We start from the raw sequence: 12,397 nt of genomic DNA, 5'->3' as shown, positions 1-12,397 counted from the left end.
TTGGTGCAGAAAGAACAGTGCTGACACTGAAGCACCAGGGAAAAAGGAACCCAGGTATTGTTTAGAAAGTGCTGAGGCACTGAGAACATCAAAGCAAAAAAATGGCAAGCATCCAAACTTTCTCTGTATCTATGCACAGAAGGAAGTGCCGAAAGCTGAGAAAAAACAGGCACAAAAAGTGGGAACAGAAGATCAAAGAATGTGTGTTGCAGTGGTCAAGGCAAGAGCCTCAATACATAGCACAGATGAACAAGACCGGATAGGAAGTCAGAGAAGGTATGGTAAAAGATCCCTGGAGACTGTTGGATTTCAAAGTCACTGAAGCAATGGCTAATGAGGTGTAATCTTCTTTAGGGAGCTCCTTCAGTGACCAAGATCAAAAAGGAACTTGCTAGTGTTCAAATGGCTGCATTTATTCTCAGCTCAGAAGGTACACGATAATTATCTATCCCACTATCACTACCCTCAAGGGTTAAAAATCCTTAAATGCCTGGGAGCTCTGCCAGTCTCATGTTAAAAAGCTAAGGCCCAGGAATAAGCATCTTGCAATGACAGAATCTTTAGGGAAAGTTCAAACAAATTCTCCGCACTTTTAAGGCTCTTCATAGCTCTGCCTTTAATCTAAATCTCATCTCCCCTTTGCTCCCCATCTTGAAGCTGTACTTTACCCACTCATCTCTCCCAATCCATTCTTTCTTCCTCCCATTATCTCCTCTGTCTGTCCTCTTACACTGCCTCTCTCCATTCTTCTCCTGCTCCATTTCTAAAGAACTCTCTGTTCTGATTGAAACCTTGATCTCTCCTTCTAAACCTCCCTGCAAAACTGCACTCCCTCATGGTAGTCTCTCTTTTTCTAACACATCCCACTCAGAAATGGCCCAGAAAGATTGTTTGGCATACCATTTAGAGACGTTCGAATGCACTAACAGACGTTTTGGAGCATGAGCTTTCGTGGGTGAATACCCACTTCGTCAGATGCACCCACGAAAGCTCATGCTCCAAAACGTCTGTTAGTCTATAAGGTGCCACAGGATTCTTTGCTGCTTTTACAGATCCAGACTAACACGGCTACCCCTGATACTTGAATGCACTGACATCCTATTTTCATATTGCTCCTCCTTCCAGCCCTCCCTCCCTGCCTTCTTCACTTCACTCCCTGCCAACTTCACTGCCTTCTTCACGCTGCATTGTTAGACTCTATTCACTCCTCTTCCTCTCTGTGGATGTTATTGTCCCCTACCCAAATCCTCCCTCCTCCTTCTTTGATTCTGATTCTCTCAGCAGCCTTCCTCTTCCTCAGTGTCCTCAACTTGTCCATCACCTTAAGTTTGAATTTCTCATTCTTCCCTTCAAATCTATTGCAATACGCATCTCGGCCTTGTCTCTTAAAACCTCTGTTCTGCCAACCACACCAGCCTCATTTGGTCTCCTGCCACTATTTCCATGCCTTTTTTCACACAGCCGCCTATGCACTGAATGTCTTCTCAATCATGATTCACCAATCTATTACCCTGTAGCATTTCCCCAAACTCTTATAAACTCACTTCCTTTGATGAGGCCCACAAAAAAGTAAGTTATTAATTAAATGGGGAAGGGGTGGGGGAAATCCACCCTCTTCTTTGGGTTTCCCAAAGCAACATTACTTTTCTGCATCTGTCTAAGATTTGCACATTTTTGGAGAAGGGGTTATCTTCATTTTTGTGTTCTGTATCAAGCACATTATCTGGGCTCAGTCATAATGAATAATTTCCAGCACCTGGAATGACATCCTACTTCCTGTGCACCAAGTATCCTCACTCTCCTCCTTCAAATTTCTCTCTTTGACCTTGCTTTCTCACTGTTAACTCATGAGCTATCTGCTTCTTCCCTCTTTTCTCAAGTCTATATTTTAAAATATTAGACCTTACAAAAAGTCTATAATAATTCATGTTATTTGTATTTGTTTTAACTATCAGCCCTACTTTCTTCGTCCACCTCCTTTGTCTTACTTTCATTTTCTCTGTTTGTCTAATTTGTCTTTTTAATGTCTGTACCATACCATACATTTATCTGTTTTAAGCTCATATATATCACTTTGGTACATTAGCACTAAATTATGGTATGTATAAATATTTCCTCCGCAAAATAAATTATAAATTAATGGTTTTCAGACAAACAGACTAGAGATTATAATATAGAACACTAGCAGCAAGAAGAATGTATTTCACCTTATATTTGACTATTGCCTTGAAAATGTGTTTTTATCTCAAATGTGCTACAAACAGCAGTTACCATCTGCTAAGGTTTCTGTAGTTTATATCACAGTTTTAATTGCTCCATCTCTGCCAGTGACAAGCCAGCTAGCCAGTCAACAGTTTGGGAGACTTAAGCCAGTTAGCAGATTTGCACAATTGCTCTCCTCTGTCACGCCACCCTTACTCAGGCAAGAACCACACATATTCCTCTTAGTTTGGGTAATATATGTAACTTTATAATTAGAATATCTTGTAATGCTGCGAGATCAGATGTTGTAGTACATTAAGGGCAAAAACATCTGTATTTAAATATTTGAACTTGATTAGTGGTTTCTTTGCTCTTCTGTTGATGTGTAACATATTTTAGGTTAATTGTTTCTATTTGATAAAAGAAATTGCACACACTTTAAGTGACCAGAGACCAAGTCAAATCCCTTGTCCCCCTGTCAGCTACTTCAGTCAGCTGTGGTTATTGTACAAGTCAGCTTTCAAACACTGTGGAGTAATAACTGTTCTGTACTAATAAAATAAAATAAAGCAACCCTCTAAGTCACTTCTTTCTCAGACAGACAGTACTATAATAAAAATAGAATGCGCAATATTGAAATAAAATAAAACCACAAATATTATGGCTCATTCAAGATAAAAATTAAAAAAAAGTTTAGGAAGAAAAAAGAAAAAGCCATGCAGGTCAGCAAATGTTTCTTTTGGTGTATCTTATTTCCCCACACCTACACGCAAAACTTGTCACAGTACCACAGGTAACATTTAATAGAACAGCTACAAAGAACATTCAGTACCATGTTCAACAGTTATGTTATCTGCAAGGTATAACTTCATTTTGGTACTAAGTTATAATTGCAGTAACTTTTTAGTTATACAACAAAAGCAGTTTAACAAAAATGTTTCAAACGTGAAATAGCTGTAAACTGAATTTGCTTTCAGAAAATGAGTCATTTGTCCTAGTTTTGAATTTCTAACCATTATTAATGGGTCTGATTTTTTTTAAAATAAGAATTCATAGTTCTCAAACTGATATGCCTCAAATGCGTGACACTATATAATCAAGAATAGTAAAAAAACTAGAAATTTTAAAGACAACTAAAAAAACCCAACCACATATTCAATTTCCATGGCAGCAACTGGAGATGGGGAGATTCTCACCAGAGGCTTTTGAGAACCTTAGCAGAACAAGCTATATTATCTTGGTGTACAGTGTGGTTGCAAGCAATAAAATATTTCTTGTCTAACTTTTCTCTGTATTTAAAGGTCTTCTTATATTCCTTGATGTTTATGATACTCAGCAGTTTCCAGCACAGCTATTGTGCTTGGATATCTAATACAAAGTGTTTTCAAAAATATTTACACATATAAGAAGTTATAAAATCAAATGGAGGCCACTGTTATCCTTTCTGGGAAAATATATTTTTGGATGGAGTATTACTCACTGTGAAAGAGAGTAGGTGGCCCTGATGCGTTTGCAAAGAGATGTGAACTTGCATTTTGGCAACTGATTTTTACTTTAATCTGATCAGATGTGTGTATCAAAACACCAAGAGATGAGAGGGATATCAGCAGTCCTTGCTGCAAATTGTTTCTGGCCTGATATGTTGCATTTATAGTGTAAATGGGTGTCAGTAACTATAGCAACCACACAGTGTCTGGAAACCAGCGTCCTTGGTTACTGCTTTCCCGGGAAAGCACTCGAGGTATCCAAAGCGTGGCACCCTTCACACAGATTCCGTCTTCTCCAGTAGCCTAAATTTACACTCGAAACAGCCACCATTATTCTGTGTATTCTTCCCCCATTAATTGGACAAAGTAGAAATGTTAATTCCTGAGCTGGCTCACTCTACAAAATCCCTTTGAAAACACAAAAGTAGAGACAAGAAGCAGCACGTTTTCACCCCAGTGTCTGGGGTGGGTGGAAGATATTTTTTCATGGCAAAACACCGCTGGTAGAACATTAGGCGAGTAGATGATATAAGGCTTGCGCAGCATCTTTAGACTCCCAAAACAAACCCCGGTGAATCGAATCGCTTACAGGCTCGAGGCGGCGAACGCAGAGAAGACGTTTGTGAGGAATCACACACATACTCACGTGGTAATCTTTATACCAGCTCTCCAGCTTCTCCTGCAAAATCCTGCAGCTCTCGTTGTTGATTAATCTCCGCAAGCTGTCGGCCATGGTCACCCAGCGACGGAGAACCGAGGTTGGGGCTGGGCTAGCGAGGGGAAGGGGAATCTGTTGTTTCTTTTCTTACGGGACAAACAGCATAGATGGATCCTCCCCCTGGGACCTCTACATCAGCAGCCCCAGGGCACTAACCAGGGAGAGGTCAGGGAGGGGATCCCCACAGCTGCCGGTGCCACCGCCTCCGGCCGAGGCTCAGCGCTGCTTCCTCCTGCAGCTGCCTCGCTAATCTGAGCATTTATACTCCGCGATTGTTAAACAAACTGACGTTTGCTGTGCTCGGATGCCAGGGACGCCACGACTGCGCGAAGGGGGTACTTTTTAGTTGTAGCAACGCGGTAAACACGCCTCCCTCTGTCCAGCCCTCGCCCCTCCCGCGGAGAAGCTTTAACTCGGGAGGGCTCCAGCTAATCGCTAACTCCGCGGCGGGAGGAGGAGGATGTTTTCCACTGGGGAAGGGGCAGGTCAAAGACGTTCAGGCGAGGAGTTTCCTCAGGACCCACCCGGTATCGCCATTCCCTCCCCAGCCTGTCTCCTCGCCTCTTTTCCCCCGTGGAGACACTCTCGCTTGTTTCAGTTCAAGGCGCCTTTAAGGCGCAGCAAGACAACAAAGTGGCCTTTATTACGCATAAGAGATGCAATTTCATTTTGATAAACAAACCCCCTATTGGGACTTTTTTTAATGGGCGTATACTCCCCTTGTTCCGCTAGCGGATCTCCCATTCACACCCAGCCTGGATGATCCGGCAAGAATATTCCCCAAAGGATGAATTCTGGTCAATTATGTAAATGTCCGCCGGACCGAGTAAGCGAGCAGCAGCTGCTGCCTTTGCTTCCGCTGCCTGGCACTTCAATTGCCCTGAGGTCGCTCTAACTTGACCAAAGGATTTATCTCCCTAACCTAAACTCTGATCTCCTGTGACTGAGAGTAAAGGGAGCAACTCATTCAAAAAGTGTCCAAGACAGGACTCGCTGCCTGAAAAGTATCAGAACTCTTTGCTGGTGGCTTTCTGAACACCGTGAAATTACCTCTCATAGCAAAGAAAATTTTCTGCAACTCTTTCCTCCCTTGTGCTTTTGATGCTTAAAACTGAGCTCAGACACACAGGAAATGGATCACAGATTAAACAGACAAGATATAACAGAGCCCCCCCCCACACACACCTGTAGTTACTGGACCACTAGTGGTCTGCAAAGCACTTCTGATCACAGTGTTAATGGCTCTTCTCCCTAGTTCCACCAGGAAAAAAACAAAACAAAAACAGAGAGATGGGAAGGGGAAATGAAATGAAGAGCAAAAGTAAACCTGTGATTAACTTTCTTCAGAAAGGACAAGATCCTACTGCATTTAAAGACAACTAAAATAGCTAATTGTTTTCTTAATATTACTTCCCTATATAAACAAATATTGTAGTTGCCATTAGAAAGTCACAGGAGCCTGAATGAGACAGGAGGTGATTCCCAATTGCAAATGTATGTAATATCCTCCATGCAACAATCTCTCTAAATTGTGGTCTACACTATGGAAAAGTTTGAAAACCCATAGACTTTGTTTCAGAACAGTAAATGAAACACTTCTGTTGTGAAGGGGCTAGAAAACAAGGGCTCATGTAAATTTCCATCTTCTCTATTAATTTTATACATGTACTGGTTTAAATGGAACAAAACCGAGCTTTTAATAAGTCTATTTCAAGAATCAAATTCATCCTGAGAACCACACTGCAAATCTTCAACATTTGGAAGAATGAAATATGTTTTATGGCCTTACATCAGACAGCATTTTCCTTTTCATGAACAATAAAGAGTAGATTTGCACTTGGAATGGCAGACTTCCACAATCGGTGTGCCTTCACCAAAGAATCAGTATGTGTGTGTATTTGGGAGAACAGAGTAGCATAAGAAACAAATCAATTATCAATTTGAATCAAGTTGAATGCATTCTATTGAGTCAGATTCTGTTTTGAGATCTTCACATTAAAGATCCAGGAAATGGAGGAATGTGTGCTTTCCTAATTACATTTATATTAATTATTATAACTTAGAGTAGCCTCTGCATTAAACTATTGTTCTGCCAGAATCCTGTTATCCTTCAAAAAGTGTGCTAACACAGAACTATGTGTACTGCCCTTGCAATGGAATAGCTTAAAAACAGGGTGTGGAAGATTTTGGCACCTCATTCACAAAAATTCTATCTATTTTTCCATCTGCAAAATATCTAGAGCACACTTTTTAAGTGTAATTTATTCCACACATTGGAGGTAATTACTAGCATTCTCAAGTCTCTATAGATGTGTAGTCAATTGGGAGGTGATTTTACTTATCTTTCAACTAATTCAGCTATTCACATGCAAATGGGAACAGTGACAGGACAGATGTACTGTATCATACAGATTTGGGACATTTATCAGAGAATTTGGATACAAACAGCAATGAATGGGATTAAAAATGAGATAAATATTACTTGGTTTTAATCTGGGACACACAGTATTGTTCCACTAAATTTCATATTACTTAAAAAACTGTATCCATTTTGCTCAGCCCCAAGAAAGTTAAAAAAGATAAGCACTTACGAGCAGTAATAAAATGTAATGTATATGAAAATAAAGAGCCATATGATTCTTGCTGTTATGGGATGGAAGGGAGTAAAAAGGGGGAGAAAAGCCTTCACTATGTAAAAAGAGAGTACCATTAATCTGCATCTCCAAAACATGTGCCCCCTGCCTCCTAAACTGGTTTGCACAAGATCTGTGAGGTCTAAAAGAGAATGGACATAACATGCTGCCCTTTTTAGGGCATGGATTTTCCAGCAAAAATGTACATAGAATTGTCTCTGTGTGATTCTCTTCTGTCTCTGAAACCACTCTCTGAAAAGAGAGTAAAGTGCAAGAGGCAAACTGTGCTCTCATTGGCTAACAGCTATATATCGCTAAAGGGAAGGGAATTCTGGCCCTAAATGGCCTACTACAGGGATGGGCCAAGATCCTGGTGGGTCTGCATAGATTTCCCAGTAGTTCTAATGTAGTGATACTCAGATCTCAGTGGTTCAGGAGCCAAATTAGCAATCAACATTACCCAAGAGAGCCATAGGTAGAGTGAATTCATCGTTCCATTTGCTATTGATATATATATAATTCTCACAGCAAAATGACTGACCAAATATTATTATTTTATCAACTATAATTGGTTAACAACATAGTAAAAGCATCCTGATTTAATTATTAACCAATCACACAGTGTTTTAATATCATGTGCTGCAAGGAACTGCAGGAGACACATAAAAGAACCACTTGAAGCTCTGGAGCCTCAGTCTGAGTATCACCATTCTAATGGATCTATTAGTTTTGCAGGCACCCATTTTCCCTTGTCCTGACCCACATCCTTCCCCAAAGGCTAAGATGTCCCTTTAATTCTGTGGGTGCTAAAGCAGAGTTTGGGGCATGTTTTACACTCCCATGGACTTATTCCTAGGAGGACAGCATGTGACCCAAAGTTTCTGAACCCAACTACCAGCAGAGCACATGCAGACAGACAACAGTTTAGCTTTATACACTTCTTTTTTCAAAAAGGGCAGAATGGCATCTCTAGGCAACTATTTCAAATCAGATCCAAGTTGGTAATGACCAAAACTTACTATTTATTATTTGATGGCCTTTATGCACTGACTTGGTGAATAGGGACAACATCAGCATGATTATGCAGTTGCTCGGTAAAAACTATTGCACAGCATGCTGGAACAATTTTTTTTTCTGGTATGTGGACAGAATGAGGAGACTAGACCTAAATTAGGAGAAGTGGCTTGGTGAACCAGCTCAGGAAGGGCAATCCAGGCATAGAGAAGGCTATGGAAGAAAGCCCTGAGATGGTTGTGGAAGAAGCAGGCAAATGAGGCATGCAGGCAGAACATCACTATGCAAATGTATTAAGGGAAGAGCTAGAGAAGGATAAAGAATATGGAAAAGAGAAGAGAAAGGAAGATATCTTGTTATCTCTGCTATCATAATCTCACTGGGGAGAGTGAGACAAAAGGAGAGAAGAGTGATGGTTGGTTGATTTACCTCTATTGTCACAATCCCACTGTCCAATGAGATATTCATGGAATTGAAGCAGAAGATACACCTCTGATGTCCCAAGTCAGCCATCCATCAGTGAGCTGTTTGAAGGGTTGACTAATTTTCATTGTCCAAAGTGAAGTACAAAAAGTGAGCTAACAGTATTGACTGGGAATAGCAATTTAGATTGTTTAAAATTATTTCATTTTTAATCCTCTAAAATATTAGTTACATGGAAAAGGGCATTTGTTTTTTTTTTAAATATATTATTTTTAACCTATTCCCCTTTTCAATATAAATCATTTATAAAATAAATCATTACTTCAATATTACATATTTCCTAGCAGTTAACAATTAGCTAGGCTAAAAGACCAAGACATAAGAGATCTCCAGCAAGTTATGAAATTGTATTATTATTATTATTTAATTTTTCAGGTATGCTAGATGTCTTCAAATCAAACAGAATGTATGATCCCTGCTCCAAGGTGTTTATCAACTAAGGCTCTGATCTTGCAAACACTTATTAACATGCTTAACTTTACTCATATGAGTAGTCTCAGTATAGTGAATGGGACTACTCACATGTTTAAAATGAAAACATATGCATACATCATGTTTGCAAGACTGGAATATAAATTAAACATGAAGTAACAAAAGGAAAGCAGTATAACAGAGAGGGAGTGGGGGTCAGAGCAGGAGAGGGGTAACAGCAATATGATTATTATGGTTGTTCAGTCACTGAGAGCTAATGGACAGCCTAATGTAGTAATGAAGCTTTTAAGATTCATTTTATTTTCCTAATGAGTGGTTCAGTTGGCTAATTTCATATAGACTTCACAGCAGAAGTGCTAGAAATTTTCTTGTCAAGTATTATTGTTTAAATGGAATTATGTTTGTGCCCAGAGGTAAAAAAACATACATGCCCATAACAATGCCCTAAAGATTTTTTTTTATTTTAATTTATTAATTTAATTTTCCGTCAGTTGCCGTGTGATTAAACTACTGCAATGACTTCCTAGCGGAAAGTATGTCATATCACAAAATCATCACCATAACTGATAATATGTGGACCATCTGAGCAGGGAAGTGTGGGTCTGCTTGATGTGGAGTATTGTACTGAATCTCCCTCTGTTAAGAACTACCCTATCCTTCCCCTCTCTCTGGCTTGCAATTTTAACGTCAATGTTTACTTTACTCGCTCCTTCACCACCCATCTCCCATTTTGCCCTAAAACTAGCTGCTTCTTTCACTTAAGTAAAACAAAACTTATTCTGGTATAAGAGTGCATTTTTCTGCACTCTTTTCCGCTCTGTGGGTGAAGAGTACTGGGAAGAGAAATGGCTCCCATGTAAGTCCTCTTTCATCACTGGAGATGGGCTGAGGAGCAGGTGGAGTGGGTAGCTGCTCTGCTAGTTGGTCCAGAGATCACTGAGTGCCAAGCAACGACAACTGTGGCACTGAAGAGACCTCTATGTCTTTGTGATGTAGAAACTGTTGCAGAGCAGCTTGTTTCTGTTGTGGCAGTGATGTTGTTGCAGATGTGGTCTGCTTTGCAGTCAGCCTTGGTCAAGACGGTTGGTGCCATTTTCAGTCTGTCCATTGGTGCCAATGACTGAGTTGGTGCCAGCATTGCTAGTGGCAAAGGCCTCGGTGCCATATCCCGCACCAGGCCTCGGTGCCATGGAGGAGGAATGGCTTCTCAACTCCGTGCTGGTGCAGGGGGGCTTGGCAGAGGTCCGTGGAGGGACGGTGCTGGAGGTACCCAGAGCCTCAAAGATGCTAACTTTAGTTGAGCTTGACACTGAATATAGCAACCTCCCCAGGGACGTCTTCTTTTTCTGTGTGTCCTTATGAGGGAAGGTCGTGGCTTGCTTCCTGGATGATTCGGAAGACCATGCACACCCATTAGCAGAGGTTTCGCTCGGGGAACCATCTGCTGATGTTGATTTTGGTCCCTGAGGAGAAAGCTGAGTGGACTTTTTCATCAAAATCACCTTGAAGCAGAGACAATCCAAAGTACTCCATTTAGGAAAGAACAATCAGTTGCACACACATACAAAATGAGAAATGACTGCCTACGAAGGAGTATTGTGGAAAGGGACCTGGGGGTTATAGTGGACCATAACCTAAACATGAGTCAACAGTGGTTGTAAAAAGAGCAAACATCATTCTTTTATGTATTAGTAGGAGTTTTGTAAGACACAAGAAGTCATTCTTTCGCTCTACTCCGGACTGATCAGGCCTCACCTGGAGTACTGTGTCCAGTTCTGGGCGCCACATTTCAGGAAAGATATGGACAAATTGGAGAAAGTCGAGAGAAGAGCAACAAAATTATTAAAGGTCTAGAAAACATTGGATTTGTTTAGTCTGGAAAAGAGAAGACTGAGGGGACATGATAACATTTTTCAAGTACCGTAACTCCTCACTTAACGTTGTCCAAGTTAACATTGTTTCATTGTTACATGGCTGATCAATTAAAGAACATGCTCATTTAAAGTTGCACAATGCTCCCTTATAACGTTGTTTGGCAGCCACATGCTTTATCCAGAAAGAGCAGCCCATTGGAGCTAGCTGTTGGGGGCTTGGAACCAGGGTGGACCGGCAGTCCTCCTGCAGCCCCCCCATCAGCTCCCCTAAGTTCCCTGTGTGGCAGCCCCCCAGCAGGCTATGAGTTGTGGGGCAGTTCAGGTATCCCTTCACCTACTGCCATGTGCTGCTTCTGCCCTCTGCCTTGGAGCTGCTCCCAGGAGTCTCCTGCTTCCTGTGCAGGGCAGGGGGAAGAGGGATGCCGATGCCAGGGTATGCCGCTTCCCCCCCGAGTCCTGCCCCCTGCTCATGTACCCCATCTCCACAGAGCAGAGGCGGGAAGGACAGGGATCAGGACAGAGGAAGCTTGGTGGCAGCAGCTGCTGTCTCAACTTGCTGATCTACTTTAAAAGGCAGTGTATTTGAGTGGGGTCAGCATACTTAAAGAGGCAATACACATCTCTCTCTCTCTCACACACAAAGCATGTGTCTCTGTCTCTCCCTCCATCTCTCACACACACTGTGCTTGGCTCTCTCTCATACACACACACACACACATGCATTTTGGAAAGCGGAGGTAGTGGTGCACTCCAGAAGGACAGTGTGGGTTCATCATGTTCAGTTTACACAGGGAATGTTTGCAACCACTGCCATGCTGAGTCTCTTCCCTCCATTCCTGCTGCCTTGTAGAGTGTGAGGCTACATTAACAATGTGTTAACCCTTGAGAGCTCAGCCAAGTGCTAGTTCATCATTTAGCAGTAAGGCATTCCTTGGGCAATATCCCACCTTCTAACTCCACTACCTCAACCAAGCTTCACAATCATCATTGCTGTGTACAGTATTCATTTGTTTAAAACTTATACTGTGCGTATGTGTGTGTGTGTGTATATATATATATACATATATATTTATTTCTCTGGAACCTAATCCTCCCCCATTTACATTAATTCTTATGGGGAAATTGGATTCGCTTAACATCATTTTGCTTAAAGTAGCATTTTTCAGGAACATAGCTACAACGTTAAGCGAGGAGTTACTGTACATAAAAGGTTGTTACAAGGAGAAGGAGGGAGAAAAATTGTTCTTCTTAACCTCTGAGGATAGGACAAGAAGCAATGGTCTTAAATTGCAGCAAGGGCAGGTTAGGCTGGACATTAGGAGAAACTTCCTAATTGTCAGGGTGGTTAAACACTGGAATTGCCTAGGAAGGTTATGGAATCTCCATCATTGGAGGATTTTTTAGAGCAGGTTAGACAAATACCTGTCAGGAATGGTCTAGATAATATAGTCGTGCCATGAGTGCAGGTGATGGACTAGAATAGATGACCTCTCAAGATTCCTTCCAGTCCTATGATTCTACGATCTCTGCCATGTCATACCCTTGCTTACAGGT

At 41.3% G+C, this 12,397-nt stretch overlaps 1 protein-coding gene across 4 annotated transcripts in view; it reads right to left on the bottom strand.

Moving 5' to 3' along the window:
• Positions 1 to 4,889, bottom strand: part of SPATA18 (spermatogenesis associated 18) — a 42,481-nt gene extending 37,592 nt beyond the window's left edge. For 2 of the 4 annotated variants that reach the window (XR_004000682.1, XM_030564790.1), the window contains exon 1: positions 4,336 to 4,888. Coding sequence is in view for 3 of the 4 variants with exons in the window: in XM_030564790.1 (XP_030420650.1) it covers positions 4,336 to 4,422 (87 nt within the window). In the remaining variant the exon portion in view is untranslated. Of the gene's footprint in view, positions 1 to 4,335 lie in introns of all 4 variants that reach the window. The other 2 variants (XM_030564789.1, XM_030564791.1) reach the window with 2 other exon arrangements.
• Between the last annotated feature and the right edge of the window lie 7,508 nt (positions 4,890 to 12,397).

The sequence above is a fragment of the Gopherus evgoodei genome, chromosome 5, assembly GCF_007399415.2.
Source record: "Gopherus evgoodei ecotype Sinaloan lineage chromosome 5, rGopEvg1_v1.p, whole genome shotgun sequence".
Taxonomy (NCBI): domain Eukaryota; kingdom Metazoa; phylum Chordata; order Testudines; family Testudinidae; genus Gopherus; species Gopherus evgoodei.
Note: the sequence above shows the minus strand (reverse complement) of the source record. Positions and strands in the feature narration are given on the sequence as shown.